Source organism: Salarias fasciatus, chromosome 2 (genome assembly GCF_902148845.1).
Source record: "Salarias fasciatus chromosome 2, fSalaFa1.1, whole genome shotgun sequence".
In the NCBI taxonomy this organism is placed as follows: domain Eukaryota; kingdom Metazoa; phylum Chordata; class Actinopteri; order Blenniiformes; family Blenniidae; genus Salarias; species Salarias fasciatus.
The window spans coordinates 6,590,750-6,618,581 of NC_043746.1; the positions used below are offsets into that span (position 1 = coordinate 6,590,750).

General features: G+C 42.1%; 1 protein-coding gene across 5 annotated transcripts in view; it reads left to right on the top strand.

Annotated features, from left to right (window-relative positions):
* LOC115396506 (connector enhancer of kinase suppressor of ras 2) overlaps positions 1-27,832 on the top strand; it is a 59,938-nt gene that overhangs the window by 5,849 nt on the left and 26,257 nt on the right. For all 5 annotated transcript variants that reach the window (XM_030102399.1, XM_030102422.1, XM_030102406.1 and 2 more), the window contains exons 2-5: positions 10,517-10,680; positions 17,643-17,845; positions 20,162-20,249; positions 21,294-21,335. In XM_030102399.1, coding sequence (XP_029958259.1) covers positions 10,517-10,680; positions 17,643-17,845; positions 20,162-20,249; positions 21,294-21,335 — 497 coding nt within the window. The remainder of the gene's footprint in view (positions 1-10,516; positions 10,681-17,642; positions 17,846-20,161; positions 20,250-21,293; positions 21,336-27,832) is intronic.

Genomic DNA, 27,832 nt, shown 5'->3' on the forward strand with positions numbered 1-27,832 from the left:
ATGTAAATAGAAATGCTCAGAAAACCATTGTACATTATCTTAAATGTTAAATATTTATTGTTTTGCACGGTTAACTTATTGGCACCACAGCTCATTAGACCATGTTACCTTCAGTGAGGCTAAAACTTTCACTGTGATCCATATCATTGGTTGATATGAACCAAAATTCTCATTTAGGCGAATCCCTCCTGTTTCTGTGATAATGCAATAACCTTCAACAGAGTATGGTGCGTCTATGATCCGGTGTTGAGAAAATTACCAAAGCTTTGAACCTGATTACAGTTACTAGTTACTTCTTTTGAAGTTAGATGAGGTGAATTTTTTAAATCAAATTGTAACAAGTTACTGCACAGCTCGTGCGTCAGCAGAACTGCCAGCAGTGTGTGGATCAGTCCAATCCCTGATTCACTCATTAAGTTCAGCTGAAGTTACGTCAGTCCGGTGGCGTTGCACGCATGCTGTATTCATCTATTTGACTTCATCAATTAAATTTCCAGAGCTCCGTGGGCACACACTCCGGAAAATTGGATGCATGCTTTGGCAATGATGCAGAACTTGGCATTACACCTGTTTGTGAAATAAATAAGCTCATGAATTAATGACAACAAGGACAAACTGCCTCAAAACTGCTGAGAAACAACCAACATTTAAGGCTTTGAGTACATCAGCGATGCTGTGTGTTAACGTTAGGTTGACAGAGACAGAAGCTTCTGAAAAATAATGATAATAATTCTATAACAATATCAATTCTGTGTAATGATTATATATAATCCATTGAATGTGATGATCAAAATTAATGATATTGCAGTAATGCAGAATTTTTATAATGTACCACAAGTGGTATCATGTATATAAAGTTAATAAGCATCTCTTGATGAGTCAAAATCTTTGTTTTATGGTTTCTAAGTGTGTATTCTTCCCGTTTTAAGCTGCATGTGTAGCATATCACCAGTTCGTGTGTTGCGAACGGAAACTGAGCCAACGCAAAAAAGAAAAGTCCAAATATTCTGCTGAGAGCTGCCAGATATTGAGTTGCACTGATGATTACAGTTTGGAAAGACATGTCTATGTGTTAATGACAGTGAGTGACCCCGCTCAATTCACACATGGCAATTTGATCCATTGTTAATACGAATGATCGATCGGACGGGGTTGGTGTGAATGTTAATCCGACAGGACGCGTCAGAGGATGCGTGCCAGCTGCTCGTTGTCTTCTGCAAATGGATCCCCTCGGTCCAGATGGGCATAGACAATGCAGAAGTTCATGTTAACATAATGTTACATTTGCGGAATGACTTCTGGGATTCTCTGAGGACAGACACGTCGTCAGCGGTGCTCAGCCTCTGAACTCCGTGCACTCTCGTCGTTGACCCCGTTTTCCTTCTCCCAACTCCTTCCAGTCGCCTCCTGACACCTCTGCCAGCTTCATTTCAGCGGCAAGGCTGCGGCGCACTTGAAAGCTCACATTCAGAGGAGCTAAAACGCCGCGGTCTCAAGAATTTTCTGTCATGATGTGATGAATATTTCACCGTGGAAATATTTTTAGTGAGAGTTGTGTCTTTCCTTCACTGGAGCACTTACTCCAGCCGGAGTTTCTCCGATGGGGGCGTGCGAGGCAGCGCGACGGCGAGCCTGCTGCTCGTCGCCACTCTCAGCCCCAAACACGGTCTCAGAGGAGAACAAGTGTTTGCCTAATTTCAGCTGATGTTAATGGCTGAGCAGCAAAGTGAGCTCTCTGCAAGTTTCCGAGCCATTTTCAACTCCAGAAACGGCATTTTTTCTCTCTCTCTCTCTCTCTTGCTGCGGCCTTCAACAAGCTCTCAGTCAGAGGGTGTATGTGTGTTTGTGTGTGTGAGATCCTTAGCCTACCATCAGCGCATGGTGGTCCTGCGGGGCAGCAACTGCTGATCCTTCGCTTCTGCGCCCAGACCTCTTCTGCTGCGGTTGCCTCGCAACCCGTGGTGTTTCTGAAGAGGAGGGGTTTATTTTGCCCAGAAAAAACAAAAAAATAAAAAAAAGGGAACAAAGATGGGAGGGAATTGTGTGAAATGTGGATGAAGCTGTCAACGTGAGATGCTTGCTCAAGGCTTAGCACACTGGGATTCGGTGATGGTCGGGATCAAGAAATGCTTCAGTGTTTCTTGCAGAGATTCCTTTCACTCACTCAACACAGATTTGCCCCGCATTGGGGAAATCCCCTCCGCCTTCGTGGTAGAACAACATTTTTTCGAAGTCCAGCTTTAAACCAAACGATCAAATAAATGCCTTTAATTTAATTCAAAATGATGGATGTAAAACCTATTTCAGTCCAAATAGAGTTCCTCTAACATGCATGATTTTGGCAGGAGGCTGCAGTACCTGCAAAGATGTATCGTACCCCCCCCTCAAAGAAAATCCCTTGTAAGCCCATCAGAATTCATCACATTGGAACAAGCAAATATTTAATCCTCTTTGAAACAGCGCCTATAGATAAAGTTTATACACTCGAATAAATGCCCTGCGACACTGAGGTTTTCAGATTAGGCTTCAGTGGCCAAAGCTACTGCAGATGGAGTCAGTCTTTAAGCCTCTGACCTCCCCACTCTGCTCTTTCCTCGGCTGCATGTGCTTTTCCATCATGCTGGGGACTTACACATTCCTCTAAAGTTTTAGGATTGAAAGGTTTTGGCAAATGATTGCAAAACACTTCCCTCCACAGCGGGAAGGTAATCTTCCAGCAGTGGTCTGACAGACGACCCTGTGAAGTATCGCCAAAGAACAAGGGGATTTGAGCCATAATCAATTTCGGCGTTTCATCACAGGATCTCCAGGTAACTTTTAGAACTGTTGATGTCAAAGTGCTGCGTCTGTGCCGAGAGATTGAAGAAGTGGAGGCAATCACAGGAGACCCTCGCAGCGTGTTCACACTTGTCAGGCTCGGTCCAGTTAAAACCAGCATTTATACGATTGATGTCCCAGTGCAGTAGGAGTGTGAAGACTGCTATCAGCACCAAACAACAAGAACAAGCCCGTTTGGAAATCAAGTCTCAGCACGCTCACAAACGTCTGGGACGATTGAAGTCTGAACGCAGCACCAACCAAACCAACCTGCTCTGGAAGTTACATATAGATATGAATCACAGCACCTGTTCAATGTCTGTTTTATTTGTATCTTTTGGCTCGATGTTTAACAGACATTTGTTCAGATGTGTATTGCATCAAAAAGAGCTTGAAAATAATCTGAAGTGGGGAAATCTGAAGTGAACAGGAAGTGGACCTTTCAACAGAAGAAAAATTCCTCTACAGAAGGATAAAGAAGAAATAGAAGATATAGCCTGGTTCAACAAAAAAGATGCAAAGGAAGTCTTTAAAAGTGGCAAAAGAATCAAAAAAATACCCGAAGCTGGTCTCAGATTAGGAAGTGTTTTAAAAAACATCCTTAATTTTCTTTTTGATTAATGATGGAAATGCATATCTGAGGCTTTATGGGCGTATTTATGGGTGTATTTCCTGCATAAAGTTGAATACTTTATCATGTGTTAGCTGTTAATTTATGAAAACACCATCAGAGAAGATTGGATACTTGAAATATAACACAAATAACCAACACTTTTTATGAACTGTACTTAGGTTGTAGAATAAGACGCAGAGTTTAAAATACTCATCTATTTTCTCCCTCATAGGTAAGAGGATCCTTACTAAATAAAAATCGCTCAATGGACATCTGAATAAAATGTCCTTGTATCAACGTGAGCGAGTGAGAGCTTAACACTCAACAACTTTAAAGCCTTATTGCGGCTTTGATTTGGTTCAGAATTGATTAAGAGGTCTGCCAGCACATCTTCATTCAAATATCGTCAACCTGATTGACTGGAGCGTTTTTGTTTTTGTATTAACGGGGAGCTGCCAAGCTTGAATCGAGTGAGAGAGGCTGATACACGTCTGCTTTACAAAGACGAGTTTAAAGTGTGGAATCATGAGAGAGACAGAGACGAATCCTCAGTAAACACAGTTCAACTTTTCAGTTTGTGTGCCTCGGAAAACACAACAGAGCGAGGACACTCCAGCTCCCCTCCATCACACCAGCAAAGTCCACTGAAGAAGCTCCACTCGGCTGCAAGAGAGCGCCTGTAATATCCTCGGTTAAGCTGTGATCAAATATCTTATTTTCCATATTTCCCAGAGGGGAGGAAGCACAGTGAGAGACATTCCTGACACAGCTCATGCAAAATTACTTTTTCTTTTTAAACTTGGGCTGCACGCAGGCCGGGATGTGTTTGTTTCGTACTTCTTGCAGCAACTGTAAACAGTCTGATGCGAGCCTGGATCTGGAGTGCAGGAAGCTGTGTTTGCTTTCAGATGCTGCAGGACTTGGCCGACATTTGAATACCATTTACAGATGAGGTGCAGCGTCCAGACCCCTGTGTATTAGTTTGTGTGTGTTAGCGAGCACCATGTGCTATTTCCAGCTGGCATATGAACTAAGCAGATGAACCCAGATCAGCTGTTTGTCCTCTGGGGGGGGTGAGGATCTCTGACTTATCTGATTGGCTGGCAGCGGAGTGTCACAAGGTGAATGTATACATGTCAATGTGTGCTCATTTGCACCTATAGGCAAGTGCTTGCATGAGCACATCAGAGACTGCTGAGTGTTGGTTTGTGCTTTAAAATATGCTACTGTGGCAGGAAGTGCAAGCAAACCAATTACCTGGGCTACATGATCAGTCATATTTGTCATCAATGCAACGTATAGCTACATATTGCAAAGATCTGACTGATCTGAACAAGGCATATTGTTTCTGTGCATCACACCTTAATGCTCTGCATTGTCAACATAGATCCTGCCACCGCAGACTGAGTGGAACTAAAACAAAAACAAACCCGGTGCAGTTGTGTCCCCGTGAAACTAAATGCACAAAGAGAAAAAGCATTGCTTGGTGTCATCATGTTGAAAGCCATGTACCAGTCCTCCTGGTTCATGTTGGATTTTACTGAAAAAGAGACGAGGAAAAATTGTTTTAGCGCAACTGAATTTTTAGGCCGGTGCATGTGATTCTTAGCCTGGCATGCAGGACTGACTTTATTTATGTGTTACACACATATAAAGACATGTTTCCCCATGGATCCCTGAGCATGGGGAGATAGTCTGGCATGCCAGGCTATGTGATTCTGGACAGAAGATTCCCTTTCCTGGTACCAGGAGTATAAAATGTGATCTGACCCTAAATCACCAGTATCACAACCATGAATGTCGTGAGAAGCTGAAGAGAGAGAGAGCGCTAGTTAAAAGTGCAAAGAGCTCAGCCTCATCATGACTCATTTATCTTTCACAAGCCATATTGTGACCCCGATGCTATTGTGCTTGTTGTTAGTTCATCAGCTGTTTTGTTTCTGCTTCTTCTTTTCATCAATTTTTTTTCATAAATTGATTACATCCAGATTATAAAGCGTCTTCCTCCAACCAACTGAATCAGGCTGATACACAGGCTGCCAACGTGCAACAAATACATAGAAAACATGAAAAGACGTGATTTTTACCGAGGCCATCCAGAAACGATTTGCAGTTGTCGCTGTAGTGGGGATATATTGGAGTTAAAGTCACCTGGATGTCTTAGATTGTTTATTAATCACGTTTTGATGTAATTTTTCAGAAGGAAGAGTTTCCATCCTGTCAAAAAGTAACCCCATCAACGATGTGTGTTTATTATTCAGGGGTAAGTGCAACAAATGCAAAACTAATCAATATTGAGTAGTGTGAGCACTCTGACTTTAAAACAGCACCAGTACTTCTGGGTGTGCACGAACACACACAAATGCACGCACGAACACACACACACGCGCACGCACGCACGCAGGCAGGCTTTCAGTTCCTGAGATCTTGCAGAACTTGACACCGCCCCTCTGTGGATTCGAGCTGTCTCTGTATCGCGTGTCTCTTCCTTGTAATCCCACAGAAACCTGCCTGGTTTTGGGATGGGGGTCCTCCGGGGACACTTGCAGTCGTTGTGGGACACCTTGTTCATTTTTCATTGTCCATTAGGAGTCTCCCTTTGAGCTGGGGTTGTTGTTGTGCTGCAGACTGAATGTGAGGCTTGTAAATTGTCTTCAGGATGGTTTTGTGGCTTGTTAGGCTTGTGTTTCACTTAGTATCTAATGTTTTAGCTGCTAAAAACTGTTAACTGAAGAATGGGGCTTTTTTATAAATGAGGAACTATTTCTGATTTAGTAAGATCCTGCAAAGAGCATCATGCAGATAGATTGTACCTTCAGTTTTGCGTGTGTTTTGGAGGATATCAACTCATAGCTCTCACACAAGATGGCAGATGACAACTGCAGCAACAGGACAGGCTGCTGTGTGAAAAGTGTTTCCAGGGCCCAGAAGAAGCAGGAGTCTAATTGGAGAAGGACAAATGTGAAAGGGGAGGAGTGGCAGAGAAAACGAGAGGGGAGGCGCTGGTTTGGAACGGCAGCCTCACCTCCCTCAGGTGTGGACATAAAGACTTCCATCTGAGGAATGGCTATCTCCAGTGGCCATCTCAGAGCGTTTTCCTCCCTCCCTCTCATGTCTGTCATAGTTGGGGGGTCAGAAGTCACATATTCAGACATCCTTGCTATTAGCCGCAGGGTTTCCTCTCCGCTCCGGCTCCATGTTTCCTGCTCCTGCAGCTGCAGGCCAGCTGAAGGAATCTGCACGCTCAGTCCCCCCGTGCACGGCGTGATTTATTACACTACACTGCACCGCACTGCTCGCTCTCACTGTGGAAAACATGCTAGGTCCAAAGAATAGAGGCTCATCTGGATACACTACCAGAGCGGGGGAGTTATTGCTTCTCTTCCTCTCAGATTTGTCAACAAGAGGACTCTTACTATATTACAAGAGAGTTGTTTGGTCGTGTCTGTCAGTTAAAGCTTTACATTAAAACTAAACACTTGAAAGTGAAATTATTATTGTTATCTAAGAAAATAGCTACACTATGTTGGTAATTGTAATATTATACGATAGTCGCATTTTAGCATTAGACTGTTAGCTTCGGCTAACAGCTAAACACAATTAATGTTATTTAAAGTTTGTTTTGACCAGCAGTGCTGATAAAGATGTATATTATGATGGTGATCTAAACAGAAAAGAGGAAAAATAGTTAAAAGACAGAAAATTTCTTCAAGTTTGCTTAGAATTTTTACACTTTTAAAGCACATTTCTTTGACCAAATGCACAATTTAGACACACTTCTAGAAGCCATTCTTCATGCTTTGTTATGCCTGAACTAACTAAAATCATCTCCAGAATTTTTCAAGTGAAATAATGCCTCCTCTATGTAGAGAATCAAAATACAACAAAATAAAAACAGTTTTTCGAAGTCTTACTAGAAAAACAATAGAATAGTTCATGTGAAGTAATGTTCTGAATAACTTCTGTTTTACATTATATGGCTTCAATAACACTTCAGGTTTTTTTGTTTCCAGTGTGATATTGTAAACAATTAAGCAATGTCTGAAAAAAATACAAGTGAAATGAAAACTAGATATACTTCAGTCTGTAATTGTTGAAGTTTTTTCTTTGCAAACCAGACTTTATGTTGGATTTTAATGAAATCCATCCATGTTGGAAAAGACGTCTACACAAAGTAGGACATTTAATCACCGTAATCTGCTGTATGAGATGATTTTAAATAACTCCTGTATTTATCCAGAAGCTCCCATGTTCTCCTGAGTGTCTCCAGCAGTGACGGTTACTGAACTTTATGGGATCATTTTTTAAACTGGGACAGTCCTTGATCCATGATAAGCGATTCGTCTTGTTGTTTTATTGCAGCCGTTCAGTTGATGTGATATAAACTGTGGCAGGGAGTTCCAGTTGTGATGATATAATGACGACAAAGAGAAACAAAAACAAAATAAACTGTCCTGCAGCTCCTAAAATGCAACAGCTGCATCGGTTTCTACCAGGAATCACCCACTTGGCTGTCACTTTAAAAGCAAAAAGCTTTGACTTGGACACTTCCAATGATATTTTTAGTTTATTTCTGGATCCCAGTTGCTGTTTGTAACAAATCCTGCAGATGTGAAGTTCACGTGTGAGATTAAGCCGCCTGCGAGAGCAGCGTGAACCAGCAGAGCGTTGGCAGTCCTGCTTGACTTAGTTATCAGGCTGCAAATATTGATGAGTTTTTTCTGCTCTGCTGGTGAAGTCGCTATAATCACTGTGAGACGGAGATACATTTCATCCCACTCGCAAGAAGATAATTCACCCAACCCCGATCTGCCGGGGTGAGGGGGGGCAGGTCTCTCTCATCCCCTCCAGCAGTTTACTGCAACTCGATGTAAATAAAGCAAAATAATAATGAAACGATCTATTTGAAATGTTTCATTAAGTATGTAGAATATTTTCTCTTCCTCCCAATGGGAGCATGTGATTGATGTTTTCAACAAGAAATCATTGAGAAGAACAGATTAAGGATTTAAAAAAAAAGTCCAAAAGTAAGTCATAGTTATGGGATTCGTTTTAACTAACTATTAATTTGTCAGTGTTTTTTCTCATGTATACAAATTATATTCCTAATTTATTCATAGTATTATATAACTGAATATCTTTTTCATTCTCTGCTTTTACTGTATGTTTGATACCGGAAGCACACACTTTATAGCTATGTTTTATTTTTCTCCATTGTTTGCTTCAATTTATTCGAAATTAATGAAGAACTATTGTGAATTGCTGAATTGAATCAGCGGGAGCTGACTGAATTTCAGCCTAATTCAATTTATTACAATACAACTCATACCCTGTCCATACACACATACATAATTTCTAGTTGTAGTTGGTGTTGTTGTATATAAGTGACATGTAAGTGTGTTTATTCAAGGCCGTAATGAAACACTGAAAGTACTTCAATACATGCCTGATAAACATTTACATATTTTCAAGCTGTAACTCATTTGTCGAGCAGCTGTTTTACTTTAAAAACACATAATCCTGAGTAACTGCTCAGCTGTTCGTAAGCAGCGGCCCGTGATTATGATTATAAATTACATAAGCTCATGTAAGAACAAGTCGGCACGCGCTGCCACTTGATTTCACAGTTTGCACAAACTTCCACGTGGAAGTGTTGTATTAAATACGTGCGAAACACATGTTCGCGTAGGAGGGCGGCCCCTCTGCGGGGAACGCTTCCCATTAAACAATTTTCACCTGAGTTGTTGCTGCAGTTCAGCGCTCCGGCACTGATGTGTTACATTTAAAAAACGGCCCTGCTGTGCTGCATGCAACAAGATCATCTGTGCACGTCACCCGCAACAACAGCACGGCTTATATTCTGTCTGTTCCAGTCCCATGGCGTACAAAGAGCAAGATGCCTCTTACTTGTAGAGCTTGTGTGTGTGTGTGTGTGTGTGTGTTTGTGTGTGTGTGTGTGTGTTGAGGTGCTACCTCACTGTCTGCTCTCTGTCAGCATTGCCTCCCTTGGGTTTCAGTGTTTTGCTCGCAGCTCGGCTGGGCTTCAGCAGCGTGCCTCTGCAGAAGCGTTGGAACTCGGACTAACAGCAGCAGTTTGTAATTGTGTTCGTATGTGCGATTGTGTTTGGAGCGGCTGTTCGCTGAGGGACGGAGCGTGCCGTTCCGGTTCCTCTGTGGCTTTAGCGTGCCCACATGCACTTGTGTGTGTGTGTGTGTGGGTTTTTCTTTCGTTTTTCTTTCTTATACGTGTGTGTTTGCATGGATTTGCTTCCTCTTTTTTGCTTGCTGTTTGCTCATTTTCGAGCAGGCTTGTTCATTAGGTCTGTGGGGAGATGTGCTTTCTGCTGACTGTGTTTGGTTCAAAGCCAGAGGCTCTTTCTGATCAATAGTATCCCAGCCCCACCATTCCTATGTGCCGCTGATTGGCTCTCTGCAAAACAGGCACTCACAGAGTAAGAGCAGAAAGTTATATCAATATATCACACACATCTCTCGAGGTATACGATACACACACACACACCCTTTATCCTGCATCCTGCATAAAAATTCACAGTTTTCGCTCAGAAATCTCTCTCTAAAAAAAAAAGAGGGCCTTTATTGCTTTCATTGCTCTTCAAGGTAAAAAAAAAAAAAAGAAAAAGAACTCAAGAACTCAGCAGCTTCAAAGGAAACCTTGGTGTTGTAAAGTAACCATGATCAGATGTGAAGAGGTGCACGAATGGATGTGGAAGAAAAAAAAAAAGAAAAAGATCTCAGGATTGAGACTGGTGCTTATCTTTAGCTTTGCATCCAGCAGAGTGGGACACTGTTTGTTTCTGTGTGGGTGTCTGCTCTCGAGCCTGAATCCTGTGCTGCGTCTGCACGGACCGAGATTCAGGACGACAGGCAGGAGCTCATGTTTGCATCTTGGAGGGATATTTACCCCAATCACGTTTTCTCTTCATGTCTCGTGGCGGAGAGCTCCCCAAAAACACCCAATTAGACTGATAAAAATGTTTTGTCATTTAGAGCGAACGGCTCGCGCGCGCTGATGGAAGGCAGGCACATCAGCACATCCTAATCTGCATCTGTCTATACTCTCCTCAGGTCTGGACGACTGTCTCCAGCAGTACGTGAAGAGCTTTGAGCGGGAGCAGATGGGGGGCGAGCAGCTGCTGCACATCACCCATCAGGAGCTGGAGGAGCTGGGTGTCACCAGGATAGGACACCAGGAGCTCATCCTGGAAGCCGTGGACCTCCTCTGTGCTCTGGTCAGCCGGATCTCTGCTTCTTTATGTATCTTTAGGGTAAAAACATGTGAAGCACTGCAGTGTACTCAGGTTTTTTTCTATTTGTTTTGGTCAGATATGCTTGGCTTGGATAACGCATAAAAACACAGGATTTTATTCTAATATGGGATACAAAGCAAGTTTTCTACATGCATGATAGATTAGAGAGCGTGTTAGCAGAACCAACCAGAATACTGTCCATCACAGGTCAACTTCTAGGGTACACGTCTAGAAAAAAACAGAAAACGATCCCATCTTTGTATGTAACTTATATCGTTCCTAAATAAACCCAGATGCTTCGTGATGAGACGGCCAGAGATGCAGAAATACAATCCTGGGAGCTCTGCTGGTCTGTTAATTCCAGAAGCATTACTGAGCATCACAGATCGCCGGACAGCAGCTCCTCACGACGGTCTGCTTCCACTGCTCGGGATTTTTCATCATGTTTTCAGCGACTCCGGCTTTTAAGTTCCCCCTCTGATATCTGGTGATGTCTCTATCATCAGTCTGAGGAAATGATAAGAAGCTCTCCTCAGGCAGCAGGAGAAAGCCGACCTTCCAGGAGCGACAGCTCCTTTTTCAGTCATGTTTGTAGACAGGAAGGAGAATCACACTCTCCTTTTAATGGACCATCGGTGTCCACATGCGGACATTTATGGTCACCGGCAGCAACATTTTTCCTTTTCTTAACGACAGCCTACTTCAGAGATTCTAAAAGTGGTGATCAATACAAACAACAGGGTTTAAAACTAATTATTCGGGAAGCTCTCTGTATGACTTGGAAGTAACTCTTGGTTTAAAAAGCTTAACGACCCCTGATCTGTTTAGTTCAAGCTCAGATCAGTGAAATACAACGAGGTGCATCTTCATTCGTGACAGTCTGAGGAAAAACGGAGGCGTCAGATCAGGACGCCTCCTGGTTGCATCCCCTCAGTGGATACAGCCAACTGTGACGAGGCTCCGAGGTCGGCCCGGGACCCGCTGGAGGGATTATTTCTCTGGGCTGGCCTCGTAACAGATCGGGCTCTTCCAAGGATGAGCTGGCAGAAGAACTTATCGGATAATTTGACTTTTCTGCTCCCATTTCTTGGGACCACAATATCAAATGGATGGATGGATGGATGGATGGATGGATGGATGGATGAACAGTCTTTCCAGTTTACCACAGATTAAACGCTGTAACAAGGGGAATGACCTCTGGAGTTCGCATGTTAGCTCTTTGTGTCGCATTTCTTCAATCAGCCTCCCGACTATTTAAAAGCTGATTCAACAAGCATGTTCAGATATTCTTATTTTTGCAAGTTTTAAAAAGGTGAAGAATTGTATGTTGTGTCTTGATTGTAGTTTCTTCTGATCATCGACACCAAACTTCTTATAGAAAGCCTTTAATCATGTATTGGAGCATGATATGATTTGTGGCATCGTTTGGAGTATTCCAGGATTTTAAACAAGAAACTTGATAATTGTATTATTTTGGGGAACAATTTTACTGAATATTTAAGTCCATTATAATGCAGATTCACGTCTTGAAGAAAGAGTTTAATGCAAATGGCGGATTTCTCATAGGTAGTGAAGTTTTGAAGTTGGCTGTTGGCTTTTGCTTTTTTAATTGATATTGGCTGAAGGGAAAAAAAAAACATAATTTGGGCCATGATTTATGTTTACTCCCTCGGTCACTGCTGACTGTATGAGCAGTGGCCCTGCACAGGATTAGGGAATTAGTGGGAATTAGGTGCTACTCTCCCAGAGAGAGGAAGTGAGGGAGAGGAGGAGAGGAGAGGGCGAGAGAGGGAGGGCGAAAGTGAGAGGGTATGTAGGAAGAGTATGCAGGATGCACCTTATCTCCCAGGCACACATGGCTGGATTAGTCGGGCCTGTTTGCGTGTGTGTGCGTGCGTGTGCGTGTGTGTGTGTGTGTGTGTGTGTGCGTGTGTGCGTGTGTGTGTTTGTGTGTGTGTGTGCACTAATCAGTACCTCTTCTCATTCAAATGTTCCAGCAGGGGAACGAGTGTCCCAGAGTAGCAATCACCATATGTCCTGAAACTGGACACACACACGTACACACACACACACACACACACACACACACACACGCACGCACTTTTAGGGATGCCAAGTAGACAAGATGAATCACTGCTGTGAGGACTTTCAGAGGATAATACCACTGTCTCACAACTTGGGCCTCGCTTTCATGCAGTTTTTGGCGATGGCTTCTATCTGATATGTAAATGCTGGACGCTAATTGCTGAGTCTAAAGAACACATCGTCGTCTGGGGAGAAGCTCAGGCCGTCAGACAGATTTAAATATATCCTCAGGTTAGTCAAACTTAAAGGAGTTAAAAGCGACATGCTGTATAAATATTCCCCCGACTGACAACTCCGTCACAATCACAATGGCACTGTGCACATTCAGCTTTCCTCTGTGCAAAGAGGGATTAGTACCAACATTTTGGATATGTTTAGATAATCTGGTTAAACTGTTGGCTGGTCTACATCTCGTCTTGTTGTGCCACTGCTCATTTCTTGCCCAGGCAGGCTGTCTTGTAGCAATTCGGCTCTTCACAGACAGTTATTATCAGAGCTGATGATACAAATAATTTCCAAATCTTAAGGAGTTGTGCCAAAATTATGAAATCTCTCCATCCTGAAGACCAGTGGCTTTAAGAATGTGGCTCGTCAGCAGGAATAATTTGGGGTGACAGGTTTTACCTTAAAAATTTCTATTGCAAGACATTATATTGAAAACAAATACAGAGGCTCATATGAATACTTACTAAGGGGTTAACTACAACATTTCAGATCCAAGATATTAATTGTAAATGTAATAGACACAAATTCACTACAATAGTAGCTCACTTTTATGGTCAGTTATAGTGATAAGTTATAATAGTTGCTGCTTTGATAAAACATAATTTAATATAACTTAGCTTATAGAACTTAACAAGACCATCTGACAGTCTAATATTATAAAAGAAAAAGCATTTAACGGGCACAAGAAGAGATATCTTTTGTTAATAGATGCCAACAGCTGTCACCAAGAATATTCTAAATATTAGGAAGTCTCTATTCAGCCTGTGTATTTTATGCATTTAAGATTAATGATTTTTGAACATCATGCACAAATATTTAAACGTTTAAACTCCGAATATTAAGTTGTACAACTCAATATGAAGCTGCCCACATAGCCAGATAAGAATAGCGTCATTATTTTAATCAGCAACTTATTTGTTTTCCTGATTCCAACTCGCTATTTGAAGTTGCACATTTATCATATTAGGCTACTCAACTTAAAAATAACAACTGAATATGCAAAAGGTGTTTCTTTTTGTTGTATAATCATAAAAATAAATGTGAGATATGTTAAATATCTTGTCAGATCAGCATACTTCAAGCAAGGCCACTTTTCCTAATATCTCTATTAATTAGATACGGTTTCACCTCAGATACCTTTTAAACTGACAGTTAAACTTTATGCCAGGTTCTGTGTGAAGAATACAGATATTGATGATTGACAAGTCAGTTTTTTGCTGTCACGTTTCATATATTGTTGATACTTGGAAACATTCGCAACACTTTTTTTACACCTTCAGACATCAAAGTGTTCGTTTACTGGAGAAAATAAAGTATCAGCCAGAAAACGGATCCAAAGGCCCACTGTGCTGACTTCATTTCAGGACATCTTAGGAGCTCCTCTGAAATCCAGTCTGCTTTTGACAAAGAGACTTGTGCCTTCTTACGTATTCTTGAATGATGTTTCTGTTTTGGTTTCCTGTCTTTGATATTCCTTAGCTAAGAAATATGACAAATTTCATACTAATTTATCAAATTATGATAACAGAGTAATCCTAACAGCTGTTAACCGGAGTTGATTACAGGTTTGTAGCCCCACTTTCTATAGATTTGACAGTACATTAATATGCTTTACCTGTTGTTTAGCAAATGAGCATTTATGTAGATGTGAGATGTGATCTTTTGTTTGTGGAGTGAAACAGCCTGGGTATCTGATACAAGCAATGCCAAAATACCCACAGACTTAAAATGATATTTGGGCGTATGGTCGGGCCACAGTATGAAGAGTTACTTCAATAATCTGTATTACTTTGTTGACTTGTGTCTGTTGTTCCTCACTAAGCCGCTGCGTCTGGCCTGTTACCTTCTAGGTATCATTGTTCTTCCTGGTTTGAAGTTAAATGATAACCGGACGTTATTGAAATCATTATGCTGGGTGCCTGATGAGCACGTTTTGGTGGGAATACAGACGTTTTCTTCTTCCAACTCCTTTTTGAGCACAGTGAAAGAAATTGAATATTTGACCGACATGTTTTCTGTTTCTGTTGAAGGTGTTTGTATAATTGGATTTAGATCTATGCAGGTCTTTTGTGTTATAAATATATTATTTATTTGCGCTGAATAAGTGAATGAATGAAGGAATGAAATGAATTATCAATCCCTGCAGACTAGAATGGTTACTCACTGCCCAGAGCTTCATATCACTCATTCTAACCCAGGGGACTAAGCTAACCCTCCCCACAGGCGCCAAACTGAACTTTTAAAGAATAAAAACTACAACAAAAAGTAACTCAGAATAGAAACGCAAATCCTGCTACTGCCTATGTGCACCACGGCCGGAGTAAATAGTCCTTCTGCACATCAGTGGGAAGATTGACAAGTTTCCCTCCAATTTCATGACTCCCAGTACTTTTTCTCCTGGAACTTGAGCGTCTAGTGTAATACGAATCTAACTCGGCTGTCCTCCCATGTGTGTCTGTGTTAAAGTTTATTGTCCTCTGCAGACGTGTGCAATTTTTTTTTTACAAAACCAGCCGACAACATCCACAAGTGGCCCAACATGAAATCGACCCTCCATCATTTTCAAAACATTGCTGTATAAACGTGAAACTTTTCTGAAACGGAAATGGAAAACTGAAGGGTTTTCACCTGAAATGTTGTCGTGTGAACGGGACCTTCAGTCATTCATTGTCTTTTTTCTGTTTCAATCCTAAAATGTTGGTTTTTCATCTTTTCAGTTTTTGGCCTTTAAGTGAAATCAAGCATCTATTAAACAGACTCAAACAGTTCAATGGGTAGAGGTCGTTCAACCTTTTAACTGTATTGAATAGATGTTTCTAAACTGAAATAGGAAAAAAAAAAAAGAAAAGAAAGAAAGCTGCAGCTGGCCAGTGCGAATTTAAACTGCTGTGATTATACCAAGCTGATTTGCCTGAGTTGAGTATCGTAGCAAGATCTTTCAAGCAGAGAGCAACACAAATGCAATCAATATCCCCCTGATGAATAGATACTCCGCTCGCTGATACAAGTGGCCTGCGACAGCCTGAGTTATGGCACGGAGCAATATTTTACTTCGGAAAAGAAAACCATCACGTTATGAAGCATCCACCTCCCCACGCCGTAGTTATTCTTTTCCAATTGTGCTATTAAATGTGGCTCGACATGCGAACGAACGCAGAAATATCAGCATTAAGAGAGAGAGACCACTCCACTCATGGCTGCTATGGCAACTGCATTGACATGAAGGGGGGGCGGGGTTGCTCTAATGGAATCGGCCTCTTACTGTATTGATTTGACACACACGGACACACGTATGCGCGTCAGGCTAAAGTGACTTCTCCCTGTCCGCACTCATGCACGCACGCACACACACACACACACACACACACACACACACACACACACACACACACACACACACACACACACACGTGTTGGCAGTTGACACAAGGGTTTTTCTCTTCCTTGATTTCAGCGCTCTGTCCCCTGGAAGGAGCTGCACACGGCTTTAGATGGAATCATGTGACAGCCTAATTACCGCTGTGCAAACACGTTCGCTCAAAGTGCATGTAAATGTCCACATTCGCACAGAACGCATGAGATTATACAAAACATGGCATATGCATGACCTAGTTACACTCAAATGCATAGCCGGGTACTCTCCCCCTTCTTGTCTTCTGCTTCCTTACTTCCTTACTCTCTCTCTCTCTCTCTCTCTCTCTCTCCTCTCTCTCTCTCTCTTTCTCTCTCTCTCTTTCTCTCTCCCTCTCTTTCTCTCTGTCTCTCACCCCTTTGTAGTCACTGTGGTCGTGACTGGGTAGACTTGGCAGAGGAGGAATAGATACGTCTAGCTCAGAACTGTGCATTTGACTTTACAGTGTGTGTGTGTGTGTGTGTGTGTGTGTGTGTGTGTGTGTGTGTGTGTGTGTGTGTGTGTCAGCAGGAATCAAGCTCTGTCAGGCAGGACATGACTTGAGGTGCCTTGGGATGCTGAGCTCAATGTGGCTCAGTGGACGTGTGTTTGTGTGTCTGTGTGTGTGTGCGTGTTTATTTAAAAGGGCTGCTGTGCAGTAATGGCCTACACACCATCAGCATCTTAGGACGAGACAGGACAATGACGCCAGTTTACATTCAGTCCACCCATTTATGTTGGTATGGTAAAGTTATGGAGCCAATAGGAGAGAAAAAAATCTTACACTTACGGCAGATCCATTCCGAAAGTGAAATCACGCTACTCTCTTGTGCGTGTTTATGAACTTACTGTTTTATATTTTGAATGAAAATAATTCACATTATTGGATTATTCATTGTTCGATCAGTGCTCTCATGTTGGAGAAAAGTAGTGAAATTGGCAATAGAGTTTGCAGATGAATGTATGGTTTTCTTTGAAGACTCAAGCACATGACAACTCTCAGCTTCATTAACAATGTGCAAATAATAACTGATTGGAGCAGAACTGTAAGAATATCAGAACAAACCAGTCCGTTCATGGCTCCACCACGGCGGGATTATGAACTTTTATGCACAGTTTATGCACAGCTTTTCTTCCAGCTCAATTATTGTTTTTCTTTCTTCAAATATGAATCAAGAAATGTTAACAACATCATAAGTATACTGTGATTCTAACTCTGTGTGTTGATCCATCTGTCGTGCAGAACTACGGCCTCGAGACAGAGAACCTCCGAACTTTGTCCCACAAGCTGAACGCTTCTGCGAAGAACCTGCAGAACTTCATCCTGGGCCGGCGGAGGGGCGGTCACTATGACGGGCGAGCCTCCCGGAGGCTACCCAACGATTTCCTCACCTCGGTGGTGGATCTGATTGGTGCAGCTAAGAATCTGCTGGCCTGGCTCGACAGGTGGGAACCACACCTTCAACCTCCTGAAAACAAACTGTGGCGTTTTATCTCTACCCAGTAGAATCACAGCACTGATATCACTGACTTTATGGAATACAGAATCACACTTTCAGCTGTTTAGCTGCTCTTCTGCATTTTTATGGAAATTCATGTAGATATGATCAGTGTTGGGAGGGTTACATTCAAAAGGTATGCCCTTAAAGCGATACTTCAACATTTTGGCAAATTGGCCCATCTAGGGCAATTCGGTAGTCATTTAGAACAGCATACTTACTTTTTTTGTGAGGGCGAGCTGTTGTTTATTCAGCGGTGCGTCTGAGGAGAGCTTCACGGCGGACATAATGGAAGTGGATGGTACAGTAGCTTCCCTCGTCAAACTCATCAATCCAACACAATCCAACAACCCCAAAACACACTTTGGTGGACACGTTATAATCCCCACATTCACTACGCTGTGAAATATTAATGCAAAATTACGAGATTGAGCGTTTTTTTGCGAAGATTGCTAAGACGGAACTACTTACTAAACATGGCGTCTGGGCGTAGTGATCTCAAAAGAAAAAGTAGTTCCCAATATTTGCTTCAATGTCGTAACGCTACAATATTATTTGTTGGTGTTTCACAGCGTAGTGAATGTGCGGATTATAACGTGTCCACCAAAGTGTGTTTTGGGGTTGTTGGATTGTGTATTTGATGAGTTTGACGAGGGAAGCAACTGTACCGTCCACTTCCATTATGTCCGCCGTGAAGCTCTCCTCAGACTCACCGCTGAATAAACAACAGCTCACCCTCACAAAAAAAAGTAAGTATGCTGCTCTAAATGACTACCGAATTGCCCGAGATGGGCCAATTTGCCAAAATGTTGAAGTATCGCTTTAAAGATTGCTGATCACTGTGTCCTATGTCCTAAAATGTAAACTGTAATGGATTCCCTTTGGATTACTCAAGTAAAGTAATGTGTTTAAAATATTTTTGGATTACTTTTAGCTTAGTCTAGGGCAGTAGTTCCCAAATGTTGTGTGTCCATGGCATACCAAAGGACGAGAATCTGAAGGTACGCCTATTATACCAAATAGCCTTTATAGCGCATGATATCACTCATAAAATATCTGTAAATTTGAATATTATTGAAAAATTAAATGTGACAAAGACAATTCTGTTGTTTCAAAAAATTAATTTATAACTTCATCAGAGCAGCAACTGCAGCACTGAGGCCAGACAGGTCACAAAATTAAAAGCGAAGCAAAGAAAACTCTGCAGAAATTAAGCATAAATAGCTGTCATTGTAAAGAGTCTGCACTGTCTATTGTCCTCAACTAAAAATTATAAATGTAACATAATTCAAGCAGTAGCAACCCCTGGAGACCGGTGTCTTTTTTGAAGAACATGCTATGAGGACTAAATGGAGGACATGTTTCAAACTTAAAAGTAACTCTGAGCCTAAATTTGCCTCGGATCTCAATAATTCTCAATAATTTGTGGTTTAAATGTGTCTGCGTCCACAGGACATCATGAAAACTAAAAACCAAGTAGTTCTTCTGCCAGACCTTTAGGTGGCGCGCTAACTCTGTAACTCTGCCAGAAATACACCGTAGAAGAAGACGCAACACAGAGCGCTACAGTCCGCTGCTCTCTGTAAACAAACACAAAGCAAGAAGATGTCGCCTTATTAAACCAAGGAGCTTCTGCAGGACACTGGTAGACGGACTTGAAAAATACTCGTAATTTGGCCGCATCTTGGTCGTTTTACTAGAATTTAATAAACTATGGTTGTCACAAAATCCCAGGGCAACCACTTCGGGAAGTGGTTTGGAACCAGTGCCGTAAAGTAATCTCTAAAAGTAACCCCTCTTCGGGGAAGAAACTGTATTCAGAATACACCAGATTTGAACTGTAACAGAATACAGTTTATCTTATTTTGTATTCTAAATACGTAACGCCGTTACATGTAATCCGTTACTTCCCAACCCTGATACGATACATGTAAGCTCACTACGCCCATTGATGGGTGATAAAGCCACAGAGATTCTGCATGAAATGCTTCACAACTTCATAACTCCAAATATTGTTTTTTGGATGTTCCTGTGCTTCCCAAGAGACTCACACAATGGCACTTCTTTCAGTTTTTTTTTTTATCATAAAATCCCATATAAAGAGCATGAAAAAATAATACACTGAATGAAATGCTATTAGTCTATGAAAACACTGTAAATTAAAATTTTATTTCCAAAGTTCACCATGTTTTAATGCATCTGATTCTGTTTTCAGCTAATGATGTTTGTGTGTGGTTTTTTTTTTGTTTTTGTTTGCCTTCAGGTCTCCATTTGCCAGTGTGACGGAGTATTCATTACTGAAGAACAACATTGTGCAGCTCTGCTTAGAATTAACCACCATTGTACAACAGGTGCTTTCACACACACACCACACACACACAAACACACGCAGCGTGTCACACGGTTTGCTGTATTTGTCGCAGATGATCTGAAACGACACATAGAAAGTGAGTTTGCAGTGAGAATGCATTTACGGATGGAGGCCTATGGCCGGGTTTTATGGATTTGACTGGGTGCAGCATATGTCCGTGGCCAGGGGCTGTTTGCAGCATGGCTGATGGGACGAGCCGCTCTCGGTAACAGCCTTCAGCCATGTGCTCATCCACTCCGCTGTCAGACCTCGTCCAGCGCCTGCGGTCAATCAGGGGTCCCTCATCCCCGCGTATCCCATACTCCCCCTCGAGCTCGCCTCCTCGTGTCACTGCCCCGCTACTCACTGTAGAAATACACGACCAGAGGTTCATGTGTGCGCGCTCCTCTACTGTAGACATCTCATTGTTTGGGTGAAAACTATGTCTGCTCTCCTGGACCTCGTCCACGTCCTCCCAGTAAGAGCCTGCTCGCGGTGCGTGTGAGAGTGTGTTTGTACTCGTGCCCAGAGTGAGTCCTGGAGCCGAGCAGATAACAGACACCCCCGACTGCAAGGCCCATGTGAGAGCAGAGAGAAAGGGGCCACCACGGGGCCCACAATGGGCCAAACGAGCAGGCGGCTGCCAGGGTGCAGCGAGACACACAAAGGTGGCAGCGCGACCCGCGCTAATGCATCAAACGGATGAATTAACCGGTAGCATGCACATCTGGTGGATTCGGTGGGCCGCTTTCCCAGAAATAGATTAACTATCAGCTATCGTTAAGTAACAGTCTGTCGTGTTCGAATAACGTTCCTGGTGGCGGAGCGGATCCAGGGCCGTCAGTCCAGCGGATCAGTAAAATAAAACCAGCTGATAGCTCATGTTCAACACAAGCCTTCTGTCTCTTCCTGTTGAACACCTCATCCCCTCCATGCCTTCCTTCCTGCCTCTCATATTAAGAGGAACGCGACACTTGAGCCAGTTTGCGGAAATTCACAATGATGCTTTCTTTATCTCATGTGTTCTTTTTCTCTCCCTTTACAGGATTGCACTGTGTATGAGACGGAGAACAAGATTCTTCATGTGGTACGTTTGATAAAATCCTGCCTGCTTACAGACATTTACATGAAGTCAGGATGTTGAGGGTAAAGTTAGAATCTTGTGGAAAAATATCTAAATTGCAAAAACAGTCTTGAAAAATAAAGTTGAAATCCTGAAAATGAACTGTAAATATCAAGAATGAAAAAAAAAAAAACACACAAAAAAAATAAAACTCCTTGTGTTTGGACGAGTTTTTGGAGTCACTCACAAAAAATAAAGACTAGCTTGATTTTCTGAATTAACATTTGTGTGGAAGCTCATCTTCTAACAGGACCGAATAATGTGTAAATTGACATGCTTTACATTTAAAAATTTCTACCAAAGAAATCACGTGTCACTGTGGTGAGAGACATTTCCTCAGCTGATTCATCTCAACTTTTATTTGTGGACTTTATTATAATATATTTTCTGTGTAGTAAATAAAATTTGGGGGGTTGGGCTCACTAATTATTGACTTCTTGCCATGAGCAACCAAACTAATGTGCGCAAAGCCTTCATTCAAGTAGTCCTGTTTGCAATCACTCATGTTCTTATTTTTAGTAATTCACCCACAAAACACTTGTTAAAGTACCACCTGTTTGTGTGAGTGTGCGTTGAGCATGTTTTATGCAGGATCTTCATAAATCAGGCCATTTTTGTTTATGGAAAACATATTTTACTGCTCTGTTTTATCTGAATGTGCCAGAACATAAAGGAAGTGGGTTCAATCTACTCAGTTCAATGCAGTCAGTTTAGTTTGAGTTTAAGGTTTAAAATACCGCTAAAAGCTAGTGTCTCTTAATCAAGTCAATGTAAAGACACCTGAAGACTTCGCAGTGTTACAGAATCTGTTGAATATGTTGATGTTTCTCCAGAACCACATGAACCTGCAGACTCTATAGTTATGAGATTACTGTGGAGCTGCACAAGATAAAACCTGAAAATAGCAAATACTGGATCTTGGTACAACTGAGTGGCCTCTCTCATTTAGAAAAACAAATTACAATCACAATAAATCATTAAACTGTTTTAAAATCTCTCTCACAAGTAAGAAAAAGAGTTTTTTTTTCTTTATCATGTCAATGCAATACCCACTGTCTGCCCTTAGTATTGTACTAATACTCCATTGATAGAGACCCCCTCACCCTGATGAGGGTCAGGGTGAGATATACTATTATCATTTTCAAGCATGAACATATGTTCTATTTTCAAAAGGTATATTATGTGCTATATTTTGTGTGTGTGTGTGTGTGTGTGTGTGTGTGTTGCTCTTTGGGGTGTGTGTCTGGCAGAGGCGATTGTGCACTTTGTTGGAATTTGTGGTACCGTTTTAGTTTGTGTTAAAGTGCAAGTGAGCCCGAGGCCTTTTGAAAGCGTGTGTGTGTGTGTGTGTGTGTGTGTGTGTGTGTGTGTGTGTGCGTGTGCGTGCGTGCGTGTGTGTGTGCGCGAGTGACGGAGGACTGTCTGTGTCCACGTGTGAAACGGAGTGAGCAGCGAGTGTCTGATGTGGGCTGACAGTTGGATTGGGACACTTCCTGCTGCCATTCAAGGTCAGGTGGCGGAAACCAAATAAACCGTTGGCTGGGGGAGACCTCAGAGGATTGTCCCAGCATTTAATAGAAAATACTCAAAGAACTAAATCACCTGTCTGTAGATGACAACATGCAGATGGAATATGTGAGTATAGAAGCAAAAACAACAGAAAACAACAGATTGACTGTATTTGAGATGCTGGTGTTTCCCCTTTTAAAATGAGCCACCCCTCAGATGTTAGTCTGGTTTAGGTGTCACAGCCACCATTTACCTCCATTGTTACAGCACACACACACACACACACACACACACACACACACACACACACACACACACACACACACACACACACACACACACACACACAGAGTGCCAGACTGAAGGCTGCATATGACTCAGTATGTTATGTGTGTGGGAGGTTTATGTGTGAAATGGGGAGACAGTGCGAAAAGAGAGAAGGATAGAAGGAGCTGTGTATTTTAAGATGCAGCCTCCTCACAGCTCCACAAGTAAATACTATGGGTCCTTATTATTCCTTACAGTGGGGGTGAGGGCACATGACCTCTGAACACACACACGTGTGTTCGGATGAGATGTTTTCTTCACATTTGAATTGTGAGGAAGAAAAATGTACAATGTTTTCAAATTAATGGCTGTTTATGGAGAACTAGAAGTTGGTGCTCTTGATGTTTTTGAAATGAAACCATTCACACAGAGAACCCTACCCTATAAATACTATCAAGCACATAGACATTAATATGGACAGACAACCAAATTGGATTGATATTACAGGTGTGCGTTGTGCAGTAGAAGTGAGGCAGAAAAGTTGTGTTTTCCTCCGTCTACATGGAGAAAGAGTCAGGGTGTTTTCATGTAAACAGATATAAAAATGCAAAGGCAGTTTTACATTCTGTCACATAGCAATTAACTGAAATATGTATCATCCATATCCATATCCATCTGCATAGTGAGAATATTTTGAGTTGTAGTTATAGAAATTAGAGAAACAATCTTGTATCATAAAATTTGAAGGTTTGAATCCCACTGTTACTGTGCGACTTCTGACCTCCACAGTGCACAGGGGTCGCCCACCGCACGATCAATAGATTATATTAACTATAAATAGGACGTCTTAAAAACATAGCTTCTCCAAGACGGTCAATGAAATATGCTTCCTTTCTTTAAATCAACATTTGTTAGATGTAGTTACTGCATATTTAGGTTTTTAAGCCCTTTTAAAGAAAAAAAACTAATCAGAAAAGCATAAATCCTTTATTTTAATAAGGATGCTTTCAAGTGCAGTTTGTCCATAGCTGCAGCGAAGATCGGTTTCACTTCATTCTAATGGAACAATGTCCATCTGCCTGGTTTGTTTCCCACATAACATTATCTCTGTTTGTTGAACAGATCGCCGATAAGCTAGCGGAGCTAGCCAGCCATTGTGATGCGTCCAAACCGCATGTCAATCCACAGCTGACAGAAAGCGCTGGTGGTGTGTCTCCCTGGCAGGAAAGAGCCGGAGACCATCAGGATGAAACATTTGTGCCTTGAAAGAGAGAGACCGAGGGACAAATGATGCACATGATGGGTTTCATTTCTGGGACAGTATTTTCGAAAAAAAAGATTTCAGTCTGAATGGGATGAAATCGAAGCTCTAATCTGCAACATTAAGCGGCGGCTCAAGCGCCTTGTCGCAGCCTGTCAGCCGACATGAGCAGCGGGTTAAAATACGCCGAAAGTACCGCATCAAATTTAATTTCCTCTGTTTTCTGCAGGAAGACAGTTAAAAATACACAATGTTGACTCCATCTATGATGACAATGGTTACTTTCTCCTTTGTTTATCTTTGCTGATTATAGTTTTTCACAAATCTTATATAAGTAGCAACAGATTAGATGCTGGAGTGACTCACTTCTCCATCTTGTGGTGGAAAATGGTATAGCAAGACAGGATATCTTTTCTTAGTTTTCATCATTAAGTTTTCTTGATAAGAACCTATTATTTTAGTTTCTTTGTGTTTATTTTAAACAAGACTGTACTTGATGAAGTAATAGAATCCAACATTTTTTACAGTATCAGTTGCGGTTTGATTGTGGGGTGGGCTTTAAGTTTTTGACAAATAAAGAAATTGAGGTTTTCATTATTGCCTACAGGACATAATTTATTCCAGGTGTAATGGAGTCACAACTTTTGAACTTTTCTATTTGAAAGCACGAGGAAGCACAAGACCCGTTCTTCATTTTATTACCATTTGATCCCATCAGCCGTTAGCAGGAAGTCGTCCCTCACTGTGAACATCTCAGCACAGCATTCTACACAAAGACACACACTCATCTACAAATCTATTTTAGGAACTATTGTTTGGCCTGAGTGCATGCTTCGCTTCTTTAACAAATGATAGTTACTGGTGAAGTAATGTCAGCATGTTTGATCCAGACAGACGTGCGGTGTGTATCCAGCAAGGCGCTCAGAGACTGTTTACCGTAGTGGTAGTGGTACGTTTCTCAGCCTCTGCTCAATAATGCAAAACTCACTGCTACTCTGCTGTCCTCTAGACTATGGCCTGCAGCAATCAGATGGACAGGGATAGTGTGTGTGTGTGTGTGTGTGTGTGTGTGTGTGTGTGTGTGTGCATGCGTGTGTGTGTGTGTGTGTGAGGAGGATACGATATGAGCATGTGTGAGTCTGTGTGTCTGATGGAGCATGAAGTGTGTATGAGTGAGTGTTTTTTTATGAGCATGCATGCATAAGGATGAGAGGAATTACATAAGACTGTCCTAGTTGTGTATTTTCCATTTCCCTTGTGTTCTCCCCTTTTCCTCCCGGACTCCCCCCCCCCCCCCCCCCCCCCCCCCTCCCCGCCTGCCTTTTTCTGTTTTTTTCCCTGCCTCTCTCCATCTTCTGCTGTGCCTCGTCTGGTGTCTGCTGCAGTGTGAGAGTATTCCTGTGACCTGTGTGCATGTGCAGACGGTGGGAATGAATGAAGGTGGTGGTGGTGGTGGTGGTGGTGAGGAAGCATCCGCCGGAGCTTAATCCATTTGGCAGTGCACTCCGTCTGGCTTTCTGTGTGACTGCTCTTAAATCTCATGCCAGCCAGCCACATAAGTTAACTTCTCTATAATCTGCGGCCCCGATGCTCCGGAGGCGTGTAAGATCAAGGACGGGTGTGTCAGAAGCGGAGAAGTTGAGAGAGTCTCCTCGTTGGCAACTGGCCTTTTGTCTGGCGGCCCTCGTGATAATCCCAGGTCAAGACTATTAGTCCGACGATCAGAGGAGAGCATTCGCAGAAGCATAGCGCCGTCACTCACTGGTATCCAGCTGAGGACTTCAGATGCTATTTGTGGCTCTATATAGTCAGCATTAGTGAAACTCTGCTTCTCCTTTTCGCCCACAGATTTCATACTGTTTCCCCCCTGATCTGCAAAACAAAAAAAAAAACCCAAATCGTGGTTTGGTGACTGTATATAACGTTGCGTTTCAGTCTCTCATTATGTAATGTGTACACCTCGACCGAAGCATATTACTGTATAAACACAAAGCCATGTAACGTTGAGATAACTGACCCAGAAAAGAGTGAAAATGTGTGTGTATTTCTGTGTGATGATCACATAGCCGGCTCACTGAATATTCTCCACCTTTTCTCTCCACCGCTGAATGAATCACCGGCTGCGAGCAGTGATGTGTGTGTCTGGGTGTGCATCATATCTGAGTGCGCTAAAGATTGCATGTGTTCATTTTGTAACTATAATCCGGTAATTGCTCATTAAGATTGAAATCAGAAGATTATTTTATACAGGGTTCATTACTGCACAGCTGTAGATAGCACACCGTATGTTCCTTCTACATGTTGCAGTTCTGTGTGTGTGTGTGTGTGTGTGTGAGAGAGAGAGATAGGATACCCAGGGTGAGGGCCTCTGTAAAGCCGTGGCAGTCAGTCAGCTCAGATTAGAAGGCAGAGATGTTGCTGATGATAAATTAACTTGCATGCCTGACCATGCAGACGAATAGCCTGAAAAAACAGTCGAGGTTTATTTAGAGCGAAGGCAAGGTGAAGCAAAGCCCCTCATTGGGTGTTTTTTTTGTTTGTTTTTTGAATGTTCAGTTCCTTATATATGTAATCATGTATTCTGTTTTATATTTACATCATGTTTCTGTTCATAGTCATAATTTACAATTTTTTTTTGTCTGTTGTCAATCAGTTTGTTTAAACACTGGAATTTTCCCCATTATGGGATAAATAAAGTCTGTATTATCATATCTTAGCCTTTTTTACATTATGTACCCAACTGAAAACTAGTCTTCTGCAATATAATCTGCTATTTGCAACAAAAAAAGTCATTAATGTGACTTCCTGGAGTCATTAACATGTTTAAAAATGGGCTCTAGCTTCTTATGTATCACATGTCAAACGATGCTGAACTGAACTGTAAAGATTAAGTATCATTTTTATCATTGTCATTATTCTAAGTGTTCTGATGAAGCTTCGTCACTTGAATCAACTCAACAAGTTGAACAGTTTCACGAAGAAATACCTGAAAAATATATAACTTGGCCACTTGCCTGGTAAAGAATTAAGAATTGAAGCGCGGTGTAAACTAAAATATGTCAGCTCTACAGTAAGTCTGGGTTTGTCAGCTGATGTGAAGCGAGTAAGACTCTGTAGTTCCCCGAGGAAATTAGTGTTATTGATAAATACAACCTGTGCTCGGTGATCGAGCTGCTGGAAAATGTCATCCGGATACCCAGGATGCCGAGCGGTGCTGGTGATGTGTTGCTCCGTCTGTGACGGTGTCTGGTGGGCTCGCCCGTGGACCGACTGTGACAGGAAACAGTTTGTATGCTGGAGTGAGGGAAGTGGCGATGTGGAACAGTCTGATGAGATGATGTGTGTTTCACCTCCTCCAGCTAGGTCACAGCATTCCTCGCGGACCAAAACCAATCTCAATAACTTCCTCTCTTTTTTTGACAGT